The sequence below is a fragment of the Kogia breviceps genome, chromosome 7 (assembly GCF_026419965.1).
Source record: "Kogia breviceps isolate mKogBre1 chromosome 7, mKogBre1 haplotype 1, whole genome shotgun sequence".
Classification (NCBI taxonomy): Eukaryota; Metazoa; Chordata; class Mammalia; order Artiodactyla; family Physeteridae; genus Kogia; species Kogia breviceps.
The window spans coordinates 6,779,456-6,801,381 of NC_081316.1; the positions used below are offsets into that span (position 1 = coordinate 6,779,456).

General features: G+C 45.4%; 1 protein-coding gene across 2 annotated transcripts in view; it reads left to right on the forward strand.

The window, feature by feature from the left end:
• EXT2 (exostosin glycosyltransferase 2) overlaps positions 1–19,772 on the forward strand; it is a 131,250-nt gene extending 111,478 nt beyond the window's left edge. For both annotated transcript variants that reach the window (XM_059069922.2, XM_067037051.1), the window contains exons 11-14: positions 7,427–7,570; positions 9,194–9,322; positions 12,622–12,704; positions 19,027–19,772. In XM_059069922.2, the coding sequence (XP_058925905.2) occupies positions 7,427–7,570; positions 9,194–9,322; positions 12,622–12,704; positions 19,027–19,165 (495 nt within the window). In that variant the 3' untranslated portion in view covers positions 19,166–19,772. The remainder of the gene's footprint in view (positions 1–7,426; positions 7,571–9,193; positions 9,323–12,621; positions 12,705–19,026) is intronic.
• The last annotated feature ends 2,154 nt before the right edge of the window (positions 19,773–21,926 follow it).

Here is a 21,926-nt window from a genome sequence, read left to right on the forward strand (position 1 = left end):
GAGAATCCGCCTGCCAATGCAGGGGACACGGGTTCGAGCCCTGGTCTGGGAAGATCCCACGTGCCGCGGAGCAGCTGGGCCCGTGAGCAACAACTACTGAGCCTGCGCGTCTGGAGCCTGTGCTCCGCAGCAAGAGAGGCCGCGACAGTGAGAGGCCCGCGCACCAGCCGCTCGCCGCAACTGGAGAAAGCCCTTGCACAGAAAAGAAGACCCAAAACAGCCAAAAATAAATAAATTAATTAATTAATTTTTAAAAAAACCAACAAAACAAAACTGAAGTCTCTGTTTCTACCTCCTGCAGGATTTAAAGGGAATAGCCATTTGGCTTATGATCACTATTCGTCTTTTAACTTTGTTAAACAATCCCCTGGGACCAGACTTAGAAACACTGTCACCCCCACTGGAGTTGAGGTTATGGAAATAAAAATGATTTCACGTCTAGTGGGTCCTAAGGAGCACAAAATCAGAAAGCCCATGACCTGATCCTGACCCATCTCTTCCTCCTCCCATCCCCTCAAACTCACGTGTCTCCTTCCCTTCTTTCTTATCTCTCAGGAGATTCATTGCCTCATGAAAACTAGTAGTTGAGTTTAATCTTTTGTTCAGCTGCTTCTTGCTTGTCCTTCCTTCCCTGCCCCAGAGCCTCCCGGCTTACAAGGTTCCGGTAGGCGCTTGGTGTCCTAAGTGGCGTCTCACTCGGTTGCCACACAGCGGACGGGACCTCCTTCTTTTAGCGGTGGGAGCACGTGGCTGTCTCTGCTACATGGAAACCACGTTCATGGAGAGCCTTCGGCTTTCAGAAGATGGATGCCGAGGGGGGCAAAAGGTTTTGTCGTTCTCCCCACTGCCTCTCTCTCCCCTGTTCTGTTCCCCACCTCGGTCATTCGCATGTGTGTAGGACCCTTAAGCATCTCTGCCAGCACCTGCACACAGCTGAGAACGCTGACACTGAGTGTGACTTTAAACCCCGTCATCTGACCTCTTTTGCTTGACAAGTGAGGGCCTGAGTGTGGGGACAGGAAGTGCTTTGTAGAAGCAGGAGAGCGGGAAATCGCAGGACTTCGTGAGCAGAGGCTGCACGGGGCGTTAGGCCTGACCTCGCAGTGTGACCTCTGGACAGCGCTTCTCCTCCAGCCTTCAGCTTTCCCATCTGTCCAGTGAGGGGACTGGACCAAATGATCTCCGCCTTCCAAGTGACCCCCGAGTCAGCGTGGGCGGCAACCCGCAGCTCCCACGGCCGGAGTGTGAGTCTCTTCTTACCATCCACCGAAGGCCTGTGGTTCTGCCGTTTGGTGAGACGGCAAGTGTCTTAGAGCCACCTCTTCAGTGGTGTCTCTTCCTAACAGTGGTACCCGTGAAAGGGTTAACGCACGTGCTCCTCTACCAGCTGTGGCCAGTCCTGGTCTGTCTCCCTACCTTGATCACTGCCCCAGGCCTGGAGAGAGGACTTGAGAGGAGTGGTGGCAAGCGTGTGCCCCAGCGCCAGGGCACTAACGTCCAGCCAGACCGGGGCACAGAGATTTCTGCCAAAACCCCAGGAGCCTTCCCACGATGGGGCTTTTCCTGTTTGGCTAATTTTAAGCAGAACCGCGCCTTGAGTTGGAAAGCCTCTGGGGCAGACTGAAGTGACGTAACGGGTACATCTTAATACGTAATGCAGCGTGTACATGTATTTGTCAAAACCAATCAGCATTAGGGCTCCCTTGCTCTCAATGCCCAGCATTAGCATTTAATTGTGTCCCAGGCATGGGTCAAAGCTCTCTGGCTTTTTGCAAAGCACCCCCTTGACGAAAACTACCGACCACCATTGTAATTAAAAGCATGAGCTGAAAATGAAGCCAATCAGTCCCTCCATTCCACTTCATTTCAGGAAATTCCAAATATAAAAGGTGAGCTTTGTTCCCAGAGGGCCGAGAGGGAATCCGGTAACTGGCTTCTCTGTGGAAACCAGCTAGAAATTGGACTGCCGCCAGCTCCCCCTTTCCCATCTGGGCAGCACGCAAGACAGTCCTGACGGGAAGGACGGCCACTAATTCAAAGGCGTTTGCAAGCTGGGTTCCTTGCACCTCTGCCACGACTGACCCTCGCGTGTGGCCGCGGGGCTTGGGCTGGGTCATAGCCTTCTGTTCCACTTTGATGGCTAGGGATCAACAAAGCCCCAGGGGGCATGTGCAGGGAGAGAAATGAACCCTGGCCCAGTCTGGGTACCTTGCATCCGTGTTCTGCCCCCTCTCCACCCCCCCCACCCCCGTTTCCCTCACCACTTCTTAGTCCATCTCTTGATTCATGAATCCTGATACATGTGGCATCCCTCTCACCCAGTAGCAATATCCCTGTGGGAACTATGCCTTTGAAAGTGTGATGACTGGAGCAGCCACTTCAGAGAGCTCCTTTCCTCCTGGAGCTATAGCCCATGATCTCCTAATCGGACATCCCAGATGGGCGCCACCTGTTGTCTCACCTTCTCCCTCCCCCACCCCACCCCCAGTCTGTTTCCTGAATCTGACTGTGGTTAGCACACACCCTGAGTTTAATATGCACTCTCTAAGCTGGCTTAGAATACAGTGCATTATCCTCTTTTCAGGGACATTTATTGGGTACCCGTATGGGTGTGGCATTTTAAACAAAGTAAAATAACGCAGGCCAGCAACTGATCACAGTTGCTGAATTAGTTTCCTTGGAAGTAGGTCAGTGAGGAAGAAGATATAAGAATTTAGGCCTAAAAGTTCATTAGAGGTCATTTAATCCAACCCCTCATTTTGCAGAGGGCAGAATGGAAGCAGGGCAACTTGAGTAGGTCTGGGGCACAACTCATCAGTGGCAGAGCTGGGCCTGGATATATGTTCACCTTGTCCCCAGTGTACTTTCTATAGGCAGTAATCGAGGCTGGCTGCTGTGCCTTTTAAAAAAAGGTAGAAGATCTTAGTTTCATCCTCTAGTAATGGGAAGCCACAAAAGACCTGAGGGAGCTTAAAAAAGAGAAAGAAAAAAAAAAAAGGGTAGATAGGTAACTGAAAATAGAGAAGTGAGCACAGCTGGGAGTCCAAAGAGGAGGATATTTCCATAATCCAGGTAAGAGGTGGTTGGGACCAAGATTATAAAAATTAGAATGGAAGGAAATAGTTAGGATGGTATTAGGTTATTACAATTTCTGTTTGAGTAGTGATGTGTAGAATAGGCCCCAAATGTAAGGCCTCTTCAAATTATTGCTAAGCCCCTAACCAAGGCATGGAGTTTGTTATAACAGACGTAGGCCTCTGTCTTAAAAGGTGTGTGCAATTAAAAATAGATGACACTATATATGGAGGACTTCAGTAGTATAGGCAAACAATTGAATGATGGCTTTTGTGACTTGGATGGCTTTGTGACTTGAACATAGCTCTGGGATCACTATTACTAGAACTATAGGGATATAATGTGAAGTTTCAAATTCCTGCACTACAGTATATAGAGGCATCTGTTCGTAATGACCAAAGGCTGACCCCGGAGCATTTCCCTGAAGTAAAAAGAAAAAAGTTGAATTAGAGTGGGAGATGGGTAGCGAGGAGGGAAGGGGAGGGGTCGAAGTCGAGTTCTTGCTCTTCTGGCTGGGAAAATGCTTTACTCTATATCCATAATCGACTTCGTACTACACCGGGGCTCGGGTGGAGAAGGCCCATCCCCTTCTGGTCCACTCCGTTTTGATCCTGCAGTCAGCTGCAGAGTTATAGATGAAGTGACAAGGATGGTATCTTGATTGTATCCAGCTGCCTGGAGTAAGTCAAGGGCAGAGAGGCCCCGCCTGAGGGACCCACTCTCGCTGAAGAGGCTCCAAAGGCATCTGAGATTCGGGACACCCCTGACGCTTTCAGAGCAGCGTAGTTCAGCGTGCTGTGACCCAGTGTTACCAAATTAAGTGTCTCTGGAGAGGAGTCTGGTACGTGGCTTCAGCTAACAGGAAGAGGACTGAAATCTCAACAGCCTTTGACCCTAAAACTGATCCAGTGTTATTATTATTGCTGCAGATGGGGGCTTGAAAAGAACCCCTTGGGAAAGTGACTTGACCTTCCTTTGCACGGGTTAGAGAGCTGTGTTGCCTCAGATACAGGGAGGGGGAATGCAGCTTCCATCCAGCAGAGGTGCCAACTGAAGGGATGCCCCCACCCTCCCCCCTCTCCTCCACCTTGGCCATCACTGGTGTTGAGTGTAGTTACTTGGTCTTGGAGCCCTTCAGAAATCTCTCTAATTCCATCGAGGTGGATTGGTGATGGTGGTCCTGGTGTGACTTGAACAGGCAGGTGCTTGGTGCACAAGCAAAGGAACCTGGCTGTGTGCTTGGTGGTGTGTGTTCAGGCCCACAGGCCAGACAGAAGTTACGGCCCGCAACCTATGTTGTTGCTCTGGGCTCTATAAAACCGTAATAGTATCATATTATTTTAATCTGCTGAAATACAAACCCCAGAGTAGAGAACACAGCAGCAGCAGCATTAAACATCTGAGGAAATGTTTGACATGGATTCATTTGTCTGCAGCTATTGTGATGATGCCTGTGGCCGATTAACTCTGTTGGTTACAACATGGTGTTAACGAGGCCAAGGTTGTGGGTTGGAGAGGCCCGTTAGGTGAGCCGGTTCCGCACGAAGGACACCTCTATTCACAGCTCCAAACCACGTTCAAGACCCTGGTCAGACGGCCCATGAAAGCGTGTAGATGATCGCAAGGCCTGGGCAAGACAGTGTAATGACTCAGCAAATGTCCCTTTACCCGCTGCTGGAAAAGCAATTTAAAACATGTGCTTTAGTGATGGTGAGTTATTACTGTGACCTTCTCACACAAGGGCTGTCACATGATTATGAATGTTCACTGGTGATCAGTACTGTTGCAGACTTCCTTTCTGAATTAAGAAGTATGCTAGCTCTGGCTGTGAAGAAGAGAGGAAGGATCTTTGCTTCCCTTCTTTCATACTCAGCTTTTTGCCTGCCGAGATTTTGCCCCCCCCCGCCCCCCCCCCCCACCCCGTGCATTCAACAAGTGTGCATGGAATGCTGTCATGTGCTGACACTGTGCTTTGTGCTTGGGAGGCCGCAGTGAGCAAGACGGAGTCTCTGCCTCATGGAGCTTAAACTCTATGGCAGGAAAAGAGATAGTGAGTAGACAGTAAATAACCAGTGCAATTTCAAGAAATGAAAGTTGGGTGAAGAAAAGCATGGGGTGAGGGGGCGTGATGAAGGATGGCTGGTTGGGGGATGGCATTTACCTTGGGTGGGAAGGTCTGGAAAGGCCTCTCAGAGTAGGTGACGTTTAAGCAGAGACCTGACTGATGAGCACGAACCGGCCTTTGGAAGAGCTGGGGGAACATTCCATCGAAGACATAGCGGGTGCAGAGGGCTTGGGGCTTAGTCCACTCGCAGTGAAAGAACAGGGAAGCCAGTGAATTGTGGGAGAATGTGGTGTGAGAGAGATTGGAGAGTGGGAAGGCCGTTTAGAAGACGCTAAGGAGTTTCGTTGTTATTCTTAGTCAATAGGAAGCCATTTTTTGTTTTTTAAAGATTTGTGTGGGGGGCATGTTATGGATTGAACATAGCTAAAACAGATATGTTGAAATCCTAACCCTTAGGAACCTTATTTGGAAATAGGGTCTTTTCAGAGGTAATTAAGTTAAAATGAGATCATTAGGGTAGGCCCTGATTCAGTTTGCCTGGAATCTTTATAAAAAGGCGACATTTGGGCACAGAGACACACAGAGAGGGAAGAAGGCTACGTGAAGACGGAGGTTTGGAGCGACGCCTCTACAAGCCAAGGGACGCCAGAGACTGACAGCCAGCCCCCAGGTGCTGGGGAGAGGCAAGGAGGGCTCCTTCCCCTGGGGGCGGTGGCCCTGCCGACACCTTGATTTTGGATTTCGAGATTTCTGTTGTCTTAAGCCACTCGGTTTGTGTTACTTTTTACAGTAGCCCTAACAAACTAAAAAAGGGGGAGTACTAGTATACTGGCTCTGCCTTTGGGAAAGCAATGAAGCATCCTTCCTGGACTCGGTGACACTGGGGTGTTGGGTAGATATATAATGAAAAAATACATAATGAACAAACATATAAATGGATAGGATGGAGCCCACTGATTGAATTACCCTGTATAGAATACCCTACTGTTCTTTTAAGAATGGTCCTTTCAGTGATCCTCTGTAAATGATGGTTTGGAGGGGCAAGAGTGGAAGCAAAGAAATAAGTTGGAAGTCTGTTAACAGTAATCCAGTAACCTACAGCAATCTAGTAATGAGTAATGATGGTGGTTTGAGCTAGAGAGAGTGGTAGTAGAAATGTCAAGAGGGAGTCAGAAGTAAAGCCAGTAGGACTGGGTCGTGGACTGGATGTGGGGAAGGAGGGAAAGGAAGGAATAAAGGCTGACTCTTAGCTTTTGGCTTGAGCAGTTGGATTAGATGACTTATTGAGATGGAAAAGACGAAGAGAAAATGGCTTTTCTGAGGATATGGAATCAAGAGTTATGCTTTGGACATGTTAAGTTTGAGGTGCCTATCGTTTATCCAGTTGAAGATATTAAGTAAGTAGTAGTTGGTAGTCTCAGAAATGTTCCGGGCCAGACATACGTTTAGAGGTCATCAGAGTAGAGACAGTATTTAGTGATTGAAACTAGATGTTACTTAGAGGGGAGAGTTGAAAGAAGAGAATAGGGGCCAGGAGTAGGCCCTCGGAACTCTGCTGTTTAGAGGTCTGGTCAAGGATGAGGGTTCGTGGTGCTGAGAAGCGGCACCAGGACAGCTGGTAAATTGTCAGTGTTCACTAATGGTTGATGGTTTAAAGGTTAAACTAAATTATACGGAAATACATGGGGAAAGGTATGGCAAGTACCCCACCCCTCATACACCAAATTCTGTTTAACAAAGCTATATCTAAGAACCTTTCCAAATGCGGAAATCAAGTTTTTGTTTTCAGTATGTTACAGATTATAGAATCAGACAAATTCTGTATACTTGAGGCTTCCAAAAGGTCATTAAAATGACCTTTGTGCTCCAGATAGATTTTTTTTAGAAACAGAGACCTTGTAAGTTTTCACAATGATCAGAATTTGTTATAAATCAGGGTTCCATTTAGTCTTCATTGGTGTGTTCATTAAGAGTGGAACCTGTTTCATTAATCACATGTTAAGAGATTACCTACCTTGGCCCAATTCAGGAAGCTGTTATTCTACATGACTCGAAACTTCCAAGCACGCACGGGGAGGTTTTGGAGGAAATTAGAATCACATCTGTCTTTGCGTATTGGCAGAAGAACTAGCATCTGCTGGATCAGATACCTTCAGAAGCCCGTTCTGCGCTTCGTGTGTGAAGATTTGAGCGTGGGGGCTCTGTCGATACTGTTGAAAGAACTGAGCACTGTGCGTGGTGGTTGTCTGCCCTGGCAGCTGACGGCTGATGTGTTTCTGTCCTCAGGTCTGGCGAGAATTTCCCGACCGGTTGGTGGGTTACCCAGGTCGCCTGCATCTCTGGGACCATGAGATGAGCAAGTGGAAGTATGAGTCTGAGTGGACCAATGAGGTGTCTATGGTGCTCACGGGGGCGGCTTTTTATCACAAGGTGAGTCGGGGGCAGGCTTGGGGCAAGTGGGGCTGAGTCGGCAGACCGAGAGCGTGAGGCTCGTTTTATTTGGCCCAACTTAATCCTCACGAGTTTTGGAAAAATGTTCTACTTCAGGTGTTTTTTCCAGTTTGCCTCTTTTAGTTACTAATTCACACATACAGACAGTTGTAAATATTCTCATTAGCTTGCTTTTTGCATGCATTATATTGTGAGGGTTTTTTTTCTTATATCGTTATTATTTCTTCATAAACAACTTCTTAACATAATTGCTAGTATACCGTTATATTAATATTCCATAAATCATGTATAACTGTTTCTCTCTCATTGGATATTTAGGTCGTATCTAACTGTTTTGCTACATAATGCTTTATATCAAATGCTTCAATAATGATCAGTGTCCATTTTCACACCCGTTTGTGCTTCGGATCGTTATGATAGATTCCCAGAAGAAGAATTATGAGCATCTGGGAGAGGTTTTGATGTATTTATTTGTTGGTTGTTTTCAATATAGTTTGTTATAGTTTACATTCTTACCAGCGAAATACAAAAGTATCGTACCATACCCTCCCTTGCATGAAAAACATTTTTAAAAAAATCAAACTCAGCAATTTTGATAAGTGAAAGTGGATCTTATTGATTTCACTTTGATTTGGTAACTATCGAGGTTGAAACTCCTTTTGTGTATATTTTAGCCTTTTGTATTTCTCTTAGAATTGTCACTATGTTGTTGACTCTTTTTTATTATTATTAAAGGGAGAGATTGAAGGGTGTGCACTGGACTTTAGAATATTTTGTTTGGTGGTGGAGTGAGTGCTCCCTGGGAGTGTGCGGCTTAATTAAACAGTAATAACTTGTCAGTTGTCAGCAGTGGCATAAGGAACTGATGTCAGGACAGAGATCTGTGCAGCTCAGCACAGTTAATTTGACTTCGCTGTATTTATATTGATTGTGTGTTGTTATCTCAGCACTGCTGCCCTCATGTTTCTCAGGGCTCTAGATCCAGAAATGAGTTTTTGTTCTTAGCCAAGAATAAATAAATAAATAAGGTTTATAATTCTTGGGGTTTGTGGTAGACTGATAAATACCTTTTTTTAGCACACAGATTTCTGTACTATTTCATACATATAGGTTATGTAGTTTCAGAATTGCCTCATTTTGTTTTACTTTAAAAAGGACAGTGTCTGCAGTGTCAATCCACCATTAACATATCTTTCTATCTTCAGTCTATAGAAAGAATATGGAAAACGGGGCTGAACGTTGTGACTCAGGGGAAGGGTTTAGTGAAGATCAGTGTGTAGTGTGTTTCTGAGCAAAATTTTTATTAAACACATGATACATTAATCAGTCCAGAGGGCCTGCATCTTACAAGGGCTTCACACCACACTGTACACAACTCTGCTCACAGTAAGTGATTTTTTAAAGAATGACAGTCTTAAAGACACTTGGTCACCTGGCCAAAAACCATTCTGATACTTCCTTTGCCCTTCTATTGATCCAGGCTTGTGACTAATCTTAAGAGAGAAAGCTTGTCCCCCTGCCATGGCTCAGTTGTTGCCCTTTGTGTATCAACCACAGGGAACTGCTATTTGAATGTGTCTCCTTTTCTGTCTCACCTGGCAGTATTTTAATTACCTGTATACCTACAAGATGCCTGGGGACATCAAGAACTGGGTGGATGCTCATATGAACTGTGAAGATATTGCCATGAATTTCCTGGTGGCTAACGTCACAGGGAAAGCTGTTATCAAGGTAGGAGGCATCCTTGGCCAGCTCTCCCCCTAACTTACTTTGTGATCTGGGGCATGCTTCTGGTTCTCTGAGTCTCAGAAGTTTTCGTAACTATAAATGAAGCCTTGGAATAGATGAACTTTAAGCTGCCTTTTAGCTTTAAGATTCTATGATTGATGCTGTCATATTGTGAAATTGAAGCTAGGCTTTGATGATTTAAGCATATTTATACGTTTTTTTTCTTTTCACATCTTTATTGAAGTATAATCGCTTTACAATATTGTGTTAGTTTCTGCTGTACAACAAAGTGAATCAGCTTTATGTATACATGTATCTCCATGTCTCCTCCCCTCTTGAGCCTCCCTCCCACCCTCCCTATCCCACCCCTCTAGGTAGTCACAAAGCATCGATTTGATCTCCCTGTGCTATGCAGCAGCTTCCCGCTAGCCATCCATTTTACATTTGGTAGTGTATATATGTCAGTACCGTTCTCTCACTTCATCCCGGCTTCCCCTTACCCCCTTGTGTCCTCAAATCCGTTCTCTACGTCTGTGTCTTTATTCCTGCCTTGCTACTAGGTTCATCTGTATCATTTTTTTTTAGATTCCATATATATGCGTTAGCATCCAGTATTTGTTTTTTTTCTTTCTGACTTATTTCTCTCTGTATGACAGACTGTAGGTCCGTCCACCTCACTACAAGTAACTCAATTTCATTCCTTTCTATGGCTGAGTACTATTCCATTGTATATATGTGCCACATCATCTTTATCCATTCATCTGTCAGTGAACATTTAGGTTGCTTCCATGTCCTGGCTATTGAAAATAGAGCTGCAATGAACATTGTGGTACCTGTACCTTTTTGAATTATGATTTTCTCAGGGTATATGCCCAGTAGTGGGATTGCTGGGTCACATGGTAGTTCTGTTTTCAGTTTTTTAAGGAAGCTCCACACTGTTCTCCATAGTGGCTGTATCAATTTACATTCCCACCAACAGTGCAGGAGGGTTCCCTTTTCTCCACACCCTCTCCAGCATTTACTGTTTCTAGATCTTTTGATGATGGCCACTCTGACTGGCATGAGGTGATACCTCACTGTAGTTTTGATTTGCATTTCTCTAGTGATTAGTGATGTTGAGCATCTTTTCATGTGTTTGTTGGCAATCTGTATGTCTTCTTTGGAGAAATGTCTGTTCGGTCTTCTGCCCATTTTTGGATTGGGTTGTTTGTTTTTTTGATACTGAGCTGCATGAACTGCTTGTATATTTTGGAGATTAATCCTTTGTCAGTAGCTTCATTTGCAAATATTTTCTCCCATTCTGAGGGTTGTCTTTTCATCTTGTTTAATGGTTTCATTTGCTGTGCAAAAGCTTTTAAGTTTCATTAGGTCCCATTTGTTTATTTTTGTTTTTATTTCCATTTCTCTAGGAAGTGGGTCAAAAAGGATCTTGCTGTGATTTATGTCATAGAGTGTTCTGCCTATGTTTTCCTCTAGGAGTTTTATAGTGTCTGGCTTTACATTTAGGTCTTTAATCCATTTTGAGTTTATTTTTGTGTGTGGTGTTAGGGAGTGTTCTAATTTCATTCTTTTACATGTAGCTGTCCAGTTTTCCCAGCACCACTTATTGAAGAGGATGTCTTTTCTCCACTGTATATTCTTGCCCCCTTTGTCAAAGATAATGTGACCATATGTGCGTGGGTTTGTCTCTGGGCTTTCTGTCCTGTTCCATTGATGTGTATTTCTGTTTCTGTGCCGGTACCATACTGTCTTGATTTCTGTAGCTTTATAGTATAGTCTGAATATACAGGTTTTTTTTAGTTATAGTTTGTAACCTCCAGTATCAGAGATAAAGGCTGTGGCGGTCAATCTACAAATCGTGTTTTTAAAAAATATATAATTTTATTCTCAAACGTGACTTGGAATCTAGTTCTTTTCGTTAAAGAATGCAGTTTACATCTTTCTTAAGGTAACTGATTTTTTTAATAGACGCTGAGAAGATAGTACACTTTGTACAGTTATAACTGTAGTTGTCCTAAACATTATTTTAAGATAGCGATTACCAGTTTGTAACAGTACCTCTCCTGTAACATATTAAAAGCTGAGATCACATGGGGATCTTTGTATGTGTAATAGATGTCTGTTCCTGCTTGCTCAAATCAGATCCCTAGAAATGCAGGGAGAGTACACTTCTGTATAACAGTGGAATCGTCTTGACCTTTCTTTCCTTCTGGATTAGAATTCCATATGTGAACATGGGCAATTCTGGATTAGAATTCCATATGTGAAAATGGGCAATGCTTCTAGGCCAGATTCCTGTACTGGAAGCTTATGTTGGACGCATGGTATGGCATCCCCAAATGATTCCTCATGCTATTCATTGATGAGACAAGCTAGATTAAACCAAAGTGACTAAGGAAAGAGGAAAAGTCACTATGTGTTCAGACTGGACCCAGTCTTTACCCTAACCCCCCAGCTCTCTAAATAACTCAGTGAACAGCTCACTGCAGGGAAAATTAAAGAATGTAAATTGCAAAACTAGTTTATAGGAACTCCCCTTATTTCCAAATTTGCTTTTTGACATGCTTCAAGATGTTCTTAGCTATGCCTGCTTACTCTGGACAGTAATTCCTCGGGTCTGTATGCTTCTTAGTCTGGTCTTAGTTATCTAGCTTACTTCCCCTCCCATCCCTCTACTGGTTACTTATCTTCACTAGGTTAGGATAGCGGTCTCCCCTGAGTTTGCTAAAAAAAAAAAAAGTGAGAAGTTTAACGTATGGGAGGGTGGTAGGGAGAGTCAGGGAAAAGGATTCAGAGGGCATAGGACCATTGGATTTTTTTCCCTGACTCAACGGGATTGCAAAATGACCTGGCATTTTCAAGAGCATGGTGCTGCTCATAGCATCTACCATTAGCTGGAAGAAGGAGAATGAGCGCCTCTTGGAACTAAGGTTACGGTGAAAGTTATGGGAAGCTGTATTTCATCGCCCTTATGGCTGCAAGAACAAATGGTGTTTATACAAGGACCTTGGCAGTGAGAAAACAGTCATTAAACAGGAATTAAGGAGCTTGTCATCACCACTTCTTTCCAGTTGCAGAAGGCAAAAGCCCTCCAATCCTTTTTTATTGGGCCCTTGTGAGTTCTGCTGTTGGCCGAGCCAGACAGAACTGAATGGAGGAATAGTGAGGCGTGTGTGTGTGCGTGGAGTGGGAGTGGGCATCTCAGCTTATAGAACAGAAGTGTGCAGAGTGGTGTCACGAGCATGATTTTATTGTCCTTGGCACTGACAGCCAGGTAATATATTTTTGTGCTCTTCTGGAAGGTAACACCACGAAAGAAATTCAAGTGTCCTGAGTGCACGGCCATCGATGGGCTCTCGCTAGACCAGACGCACATGGTGGAGAGGTGAGTGGGCCTCTAACCAGAAGCCTGCCCTAGTCTCTGATCCCCATTTCCTGCCTTGGGCCTGTTTATGGGACTTTGTTGCAGATATAAGGACAGCAGCTGGTAGCCATAGTCACCTCCTTTTGCACGTGGGAATTGGGTTAGTTCAAGCCCAGGTCACCCAAAGAATTAATTTGGAATGCTACTCACTCAATTTGTAATGGCTGGAAGGGTCTTAAAAATATAGCCGGCCTTAAGCTCCAGAAGCCGGATTCTCCGTGTGGGCTAGGCAGTTAACTATCCACAGTCATTTGAGTGGAAGCGAGTTAATTCCAAAGAAGTACTGGATCGTTTTCCAGGATACTATCTCCATGTTACAGTGAAAGTTTGATTAGAAAGAATTAAACTAAACCCATTAGAGACAAATTTCCTTTGCTGACACAACTGAAACACCCACCAAGAACAGAATTGAAAGCACAGCTCTTTACATTACAGAGAGAGAAGCAGGGCAGCTCTGAAATACTCCCTTTATATTGATTCAGTCAGTCAATAAGCACACCTTTGTGTGGATGTAATACAGGGCCTTGTGGGTGAGTATAAAAGAAGTGGGAGATGTCTGTCTTCCCTTAAGACCTTTATAATCTTAGAGTAGACCGAATAGTTCTCACTTGTATCCCAAAGGTCCCCAAGCTTCGAATCTCCTGAATCAAACCTAATTCTTCCAAAAGGCAGCCCCTTACACAAGACAGCAAGCTCTGACAGCCGGTAACACTATTGTCAAGGGACCAGAATGCATTCAGAGAATGTCATGAGAAAGACATTAGAATGAGATATCTAGTTCAAGTTTCCACAGGTCTCGTATGCTTCTGCTTGCGGCATTCGTTTCTGAAATCTATCAGCTATGTCAAAGTCCTTCAAGCCTGGAGGATTTTTTTGTACAGCGAGTTGTTTCACTTGGCCTGGATTCTTTTATAATGCTTTACTCCTTCTTACTCTTACTTCTTACTCTTACTCTCTAAATAATCTCTTTATCTCTTTCATATATAAATGTCTTACCCAAATGACATGACTTTTACCAACCGTCAGTATGAAATAACATGTTATTGTGATTTTGGAAATAACTGTCACTGGTATCAAGTATTACCCACTCAAGGACAGTGACGTTAACTGTCATAGCTCATTTGGAAGAGACCCCAATTATAGCTCTATTAGAGCACATGAAATTGTTACTTAAACCTACCCCCATTCTGTGCTGGGAAGAATTTCATAGCATTAAGCAATTAGTTATTGATTGGACTGAGTTAGAATGGTGGGGTTATAGGGTCCAAGAAAAGAATTGTTTGGAGAAAAGTTGACCTAATAATGGCCCTTAAAGTTCATGCTAAAGCTAAACAACTCCTCTGTAACCCCACTGAGATCATAACAAATGCAGTGGGAGAGATTTAAGTTAGATATAATTATTATTAAACACTGAAGAAAGTAACTGGGAAATGTGGAAGCTTCCTCGTGGGAAGAGGCTTTTGAAAATAGAATAGGCAACTGCCCAGATGTTGGTAGGCTTGATTTTATCAGTTTATAATTAACAATAACAGGTCCACACACGTGTGTATATATATTTAATACGTGTGTATGTGTGTGTAAAACTTAATCCAAAGCTATATGTGGTAAGTGTCATAAGGAAGGCTCAAAATGTTATACCTGATCGCAGGAAAGAGAAGTGACTTCTTGCTAGGTCAGTTATTAGGAATAATTTTGTAAGAGGTGGCACTTGAAGTGAGCCTTCAAAGGTCACTAGGATTCCAACCAATGCAACTCTGGGCAAGAAGAGGAGATCCTCGGGTAGGGGAACTGGATGGTCCAAGGTACATTTGGCAAGCAGTCAAGATACCCAGTTTGGCAAGAGCGTAGCATTCTGGCCCATTAGTGCCAAACCGCAGAGAGCCCTGGATGCCCAATTAAGGAGCTGAGCTTTTTTCTCCAGGCTCTGGTAAGCCATAGAGGTTTTTGAATAGGGAAGTAGCTTGATCAAAGTGTAGTTTTGAGGCTGATTTGGAAGTGGTGCATAGAACGGAATAAAGGTGAAGAGACAGAAGAAAGAAGAACAGTTAGAAGGCTTGAACCAAGTTGAATGTGGAGAAGAAGGGATGAATTAAGTTGCAAGGGATATTTTTTTCCCCCTAAAGGAGAAAAGCTGGCACTTGATTTCCAACTGAATAGGTATGGGGAGGTTATGGGGAAGCAGTTGATCAAGACAGTCAGGAAGAATGGTAGTACCTTTAACAGTGTAAATAATAGAATTATGAGGGACGCCAGTTAGGGGAGGGAAGGGGATGAATGTTGGACCTAACAGTATAATTAATGAGGCCAGGAGATTTAATCATGTGTGAAGTTGGAGAGCAGTCAGGCGCGTGAGTTTTGGGTCTTGCCCTCTGTATATGGAGCTGTAGATACAGAGCAAGCAGTTGGAAATACGGAACTAGAACTTTAGAAAAAAGATTAAAACAAAGATGGAGATCTGGAAGACATCTGTCCAGAGATGGCAGTTGATTGAAGAAAAGCCAAGGGCAGAATCTTGAGAAATTCGGACACTTCAGGAGACAGAAAGAGTAACTGAAAAGAGAGAAGCAGCCACTGGCGAGGCCAGGAGAGAGCCCCAGGGTCTCCAGTGCTCGGCAGCAGGGAGGAGCAAGGACCATGCAGACTAGGAAGCGGTCTTGGAATTAAATGGTCATTGGTGACCTTGGAAAAAATGATGTCATAGGTTGATGGGGCTAAAGAGTGTGAGCTGGTAGTGAGGAGGTAGAGTCAGTGACTGTAGGCTCCCCTTTTGAGAATTGTGATAGGGAACAGAGGGAAATCAATCTTGAAATTAATTAGAAACTGAGAGCAAAGCTATTCGGATGAATGACTGAATTACTAAATAAGGCACTTAGATTGGGAGGGAGGAAGACGTGATTTAAGCCCTGTTGGGTAGACCAAGAGATGGAGTTACAGCTGCCGAATTGTTCATTTGTTTTATTTTTTAAATAGTTGCCTTTGCAGAATCCACGTTTTTGCACAAAACGGTGAAAGGAGTTAACCGCTCTGCGTGTCATGACCTTGTGTTGAGTTTTGTCGTTCAGTAAGCTTGTTTATTCTTATATTTGGGGTATGGGGTCAGAAATCTCAGTAGTGGAGGAGAACGGCTTTTACTACCCAGCCTCCATTTCCAGGGCCTGCTGTTAGGTCTTTAAGAAGCAGAAGAATTTGTGACTGTTCATTTTGGCCAATAGCTTTACCCAGGTCAAGACAGTACAGCAGACAGTCGGTGTTGATTTAAGAAACAAACATTGTATTTTGATTCAGGCCAGCCTTTGTTCAGATTATGAATTAGCCGCTTATTAGCTGTCCAGCTTAAGGAAATTGACTTACCTTATCCTGAATTTCCAGTCTTTTCCTTTCTTAAAATAGATCTATTAACTGTCTGTCATGTTGCATTCAGGGGTTCAGCAAATATTTACTGAGCATCTTTGTACCAAACAGTGTGTTATATGCTGGAGATGAAAGGAATAATAATACATGACAGCCTGTTGCACGGGGCCTGGCGAGATTGGTCCGCTTTCCGATTTCCCCAACACTGATCCTGAAGGCTCCTGGTTACTTTAGGTAATTGTATGTGTTTGAAAGGAAAACTGAAAACCGTTAGTCCTTTCTCCCCCAGACACTTCCAGCGCTTTGGAGGTAGATATTGGCAGTTCTTAGCCTGTCTGTACTTGATTAGAAAACCAACCCAGGGGAACAGTTACTGACATAGTAGCTGGACCCCTGACAGAACAACTCAGGTGGGCCGCCAGCAATCAGCCAAACTCTTAATCTCCCCTAACCTGTTGCCCAGCCCAGATCCCCTGCATGAAAAGAGAGTAGGAAACACAGTCAGCACCTGTCGGGAGAGTTAAGGACCTTTGCAGCTCAGCGTGAGCAGCCACTTCTCCAGGGCGGGCTGTGTGGAGAGAAAGAAGGACTCACTCCCCTGGGTTAGCCGAGGCGGCTGTCAACAAGTCAAGCTGGCCTGAGCCCCAGCGGCCTCTTGCCTGTGGCCCGGCCCTGTTGGCAGGTCTCGTTACAGAGGAGACATTGGCCTAAGTGCTCTCCAGGGGGCCCCAGAGCCCCGGTCCTCTGCCAAGAACCATGATTCTTCTTTAATACGTGGTCGCTGGCACCTCTGCTGGGCACGGCTGGGCTTTGCTGACCAGCGTCTACAAGCAGAATAACTGGAAACTAGAGGAATCGGTACATGTTTGCAGGCAGAACAGCTGTCAAAAGTAAGACCTTGGGGAAATTTGACTTAGTCTGCCACTGCCTTGACCTCATGATTTAAGGAGAGAGAAGCTGTTGTCCAGTGCTCGCTTCATACCATTTTGTTAAAACCCCTCGGTCTTTTCCCAGGTCTCCTGTCGGTTTGGTACCTGGGACTGCGACCTCCTGAGTCTCAGAAGACTCAGTGACCTGCGGGTGATTGTGCGGTCTCATAGAAAGAGCAAGGGCTCTATTGCCAGCGCAGGACTGGCTTTGAAACCCAGCTCCACCACTTTCCAGCTCGGGGTCCTTGGGCAGACCCTTAGCCTCTCTTAGCCTGAATTTCTCAAACCATAACAGGAATCTACTATACACCGATCCTTGGGCGAACGGAGGGGGATATTTAAAGGAATCATTGGGATCATGCATGCAAATTAGCTGGCACGCCATAGGTGATCAACGGTTGTTAATTTCCAGCTCCTCCCTTTAGACCCTAGAATTCTGTTGATAAGCAAATGTGTATCATCTCATAATGAAGACTTTAACCTCAGCAGCCAGAATGCCTGGGTTTGGTTCTGCCTTTTACTAGTTATTTGGCCTTTGGTCCTGTCTCTTAGCCTCTCTGCCATGTGTCTCTGTTTCCCCAGTGTGCCGTGGGAAAGGATGGTAGACCTGCCTCACCGGGTTGTTGTGAGGGTGAAGTGAGTCAGTAACACATGTCAAGCACTTGTAACACAGCCTGGGGCATAGAATAAATGTTAATTGCTGTTGATTTGTGGTCAAGAACACAGTGATCTTGTTAGCTGGAAGAGGTCAGAATGAAATAGAGACACGTTTTGACCAAGAGAAGAAGCAAGAGAAAAGAATTGATAGTAACTGGCTTCTTTACTTATTGATTTCTTGCTAAAGCTCAAAGGACTCAAATAAAAGCTATTGATTAAAATAAGTTGAAACAAGGCTTATTACAGTATCTCTGAGGACAGAAGAGCCTTCTGTGTCGTGAAATTCTGTGTCTTGAAATTCAGCCCCTACCTGGTAACCCGTTCTCAGGTGCCGTGGGCCTGACTGAGGAGAGAGAGCACTGACCTCTCTGAAATCCATCCTCGAGGTCCCCTTAGCTTCGAAAGCGGTTTTGACGGGCTTGTTCTCCCCCTTGGGTCTGACGCCGAAGTGTCCTCATGAGCCAGCTGTCACGCTCAGTTGGCCTGATTGACCAGAACCATTTCCCGCCAGCATGTCTGACCTGCTCCACTCTGAGGAGGCTGCTCACCGGGCTGGGGGCGGTGTTGGGGGGGCAGGGGGGAGGGGGCCGGGGGGGTGCTGAACCGCCTCCTCCGCCAGCAGTGCTAAGTTGCTTGTTGCTTTGTTGCTACCGGTTCTAACACGGGAGTGGCTAAAATTATGAAAGCTGTCCTACGTGAACCTTCGTGGAGGAGCTTTCATGGAAGGGCTTATGGAAGCTGACCCGTAATTCATGGACATTTGCCACTCACAGGCCCACAGTGGATGTGGGTTGAATGACTGAAGTGTTTGTCCCCTGAAATTGGAGTCCGGTGCTCCCTTGCCTCCTTCGGCCGTCGCTCCATGCGTAAGATCTTCCCCTCTGCCTTTTAGACTTGAGTGCGCTGAAGCTCAGGTCCAAGTGCCTTTTGCCTTCCCACCCTGTGTCTTCTCTTTAGCTGGCAGGGATGGGGTTAAGGATTGTTGGCAGCTAATCCACCTTGGTTTGAGGCCCCCCGCTTCTACGGAGCCGGAAGAATGACTGGAATTTGAGGGGGAGGGGAAAAGATACTGTGACCTCTGCGGGCCCCTGGCCTCCAAGCAGCATCCCTGGTTCCCCTTCTCCCGCCGAACTAATAGTGGAAGTACCCCCAGATCACTTCCTTCATCCACACCCTCCCAACCGCGTGAAGAACCTGGGAGCGTGCTGCGAATCCTCGCATTTCTCCTGTACATGTTGCAGACTGTGTATTGATATTTTGCTCCCATCTCTCAGCCTCTCGAACGGTTTCTCTTTTCCCCACCCCGTCCCTCTCATCTGCTCCGCTGCCCTCCCCGAACCCCACAGGTCTGAGTGCATCAACAAGTTTGCTTCTGTCTTTGGGACAATGCCTCTGAAGGTGGTGGAGCACCGAGCTGACCCCGTCCTGTACAAGGATGACTTTCCTGAGAAACTGAAGAGCTTCCCCAACATCGGCAGCTTATGAAATGCGCTGCCGGCGGAGGTCTGAACACTAACCCTGGGCGGAGGAAGAGGACGCGTCCCCCCAGCACTCCGACGCCCAGATTTCGGAGTGGGAGATTGGCACATCCCTGCCCAGCCTGCGTACCCGAGAGCAAGAGCCCGGGGAGGACATCTGAGTGCCTCGTGCATCCGCCGATGCTCTCGATGGCTCCTCTCTGAAAACTCCAGATGGAAGCCGCGGGCAGGCTCCGGGGGTACGGCCAGCTCAGGCGCCCTTTGTTTGTAGCTCAGTACAAGGTCTAAGAGGAAACTTCACTGGCCGTAAGACAGCTGAGAAACCTCCAGCCCATTTCAGATTTGGGGAATCATGTAAGAGCTACCTGTTTCTCACTCTTCGTTATTTCAAATCAGTGAGTTCTTCAGAGGAAAAGCCATGCCCAGAATTTGGTGCAAAATCCAGACATCTTAGTGGCATTTGATGCCTTGGGACAGTGGGGCACTGGCCTCGTCCAGAGAAGAGCACCGGCTGCCGAGATGGGACCTGTAAGTTCCATGAACTGTCTCTCTTTGGTTTGGCTTTTTGATATGATTAAAATCATTTTTTATTCCACTTCCTACTATATCTTAAATATTGGTTATGGAACTCTCTTTCTTTTTGTGTGTATTTAACTCTGTCTTCTGGCCTCAACTCCAGTCTCTTCCTCATGTCTGGGAAGACACGTAGCCAGGAGGAGTATCCGGTGCCATGTACATCCAGCAGAGGAAGAGCCCCAGACTACAAACACTCTTAGAGAAGATGTGGCCCCAAACCTCCAAAGGAATCTGTGTGCTTCCTGATTAGATCTAGATATTCTCCAGGAGGAACAGAAGGCCTCTCATAGCCATACGCTGAGGCGCTCTGCTGGTACCGTGTTGTAAAAGTTGAGGCAGTTGTGACCCTCACCCCAAGGGGATGCCAGAATTTCCCTCATTCTTCTGGTGTAAACCTAACACTAGCCAGGGAGGTTCTGGCTAATGTTAAATGCTGCTATAACAACTGTTTTGCGATAGTTGCTGGTGTATTTAAATCATTACATTTCAGCATTTAGTAATACTGCACATGTGTGAATTATACCTCTTTAAGCCCAGTTGATGAACAAATCTACCCTGGCAAATGTTAGATGTTGTGGATTCGAAACAGATTTATCTGGCTCTAATATTAAAATTAGCCACAGTTTGGGCTTTAGCCATAACATATGTCCCCAGAACACAGAATACATAATAATTTGCTTGGAATATGGGTGTAATTACTGAAACCTAGTTGTGCGCCAGTCCAAGTCACTGAACCACCACGCATTGTTCTGTTGAGTGACGTGAAGATGAGCTGTTCTCCTGCTGTAGTTTTCAAACTTGCAGTTTTAACGAGTCACTTCAGATGTGTTCTGATAGACTTTGAGAGGCCAAAGAAAACTTACAGAAGTAGCAGAACTGAGAGTGGAAACCTTGAGAGTCTCATCTTTCATATTAAGGAGCGGTAGAATCACCGACTGTTATAGGTGGAAGGGATGAGATAGCATCTCCAGGTCGTTCATTTTGCAGATGCAAACGCTGGAGTTCTGATTTATTCGTGTATTGCAGCTGCAAACACAGGTGCTTAATCAGTACTAATGATTTGAATAATTAGATACTAGTCAGCAGGGGATATGGGAAGGCGTTTTGGCCTCCTATTCGTAGTACTGGGGCTGGTATGATAGAAACCAAGAGGAAGGGTTTTCTCTTGTACACCCAGATACTGGTAGCCGACACAGTGAGTACCTCTGACCTTTCTAGGGGTTCTGTAGCTTGTTTTCCAAGATTTGGGGCAGGTGGAAGAGGAGGAGGGCCTCACATTTAAATCCCAGCTAAAAGGCAAAAGAACTGTGCTGACATTGCATATGTGTTACCTCACCCTCAGTGTATAGCACTCTGCACTTTGCACACCACCGACTGCACTACCTTAGTGGCTGGTTTCTAATCCAGTTCTCCCTCTCAAAGGGTAAATTAATCCATCCTCCCTCCCTCTTTATTTGCCCTTTGATTATGGAAGAGAAATGCTTCAATCTGAAGTCATTGGGAGCCCCAGGGGACTGAGTTAGTGGGCCTTTTTCACCTTCTTAGGAGCTATTGGACTTCTAAGGGCATTAAAACTCTATTTCAAGTACCTTACTACCCCCAGAAATATTGAGGGCTAGATCTTGCAACATAGCAGAAAAGAATTGTTATTATAGAATGAGTATTACATCCTAGGCACTGGAAGCAAACCTCAAAGCTTCTATTCCTAGGAATAGACAAGGGGTGCAGGTCGCCAGGAGAAATTCAGAAATTCAGGACAGGAATATAGGAAGTGATCGTGATTCATGGATTCAGAGACTAGGGACTCAACCCCTGTGTTGGTGAATTTCTGAACTGCTCGCCAGCAAGCCTCACCTACAAGCCTGGGTGGGGATCATCTGTCCTCGGGATGCCATAGGGCCTGGTTTTAGAAGGGGAACAATAATGCTAATTAAAATGTCATGTTCTGGCCTACGACAGACAACAGCTGGTTTTAGATTTAAGAAATCTTTTTTAAGGAATTGCATCCTACTGGCCTGTACAGACGGTGAACCTGAGTTGGCCCTGGCCTTGGCGCAGATGTGTGCTCTAAGTCACTTGCCTTTGCCCCCAGGGATCTAATTAGGATGGGCTGGCCCACTTGGAATGCCAAGGTTGGAAACACTTTCGTTGGTTAACATTAGATAGTTGTTAATATTCTTATCTCATGTATT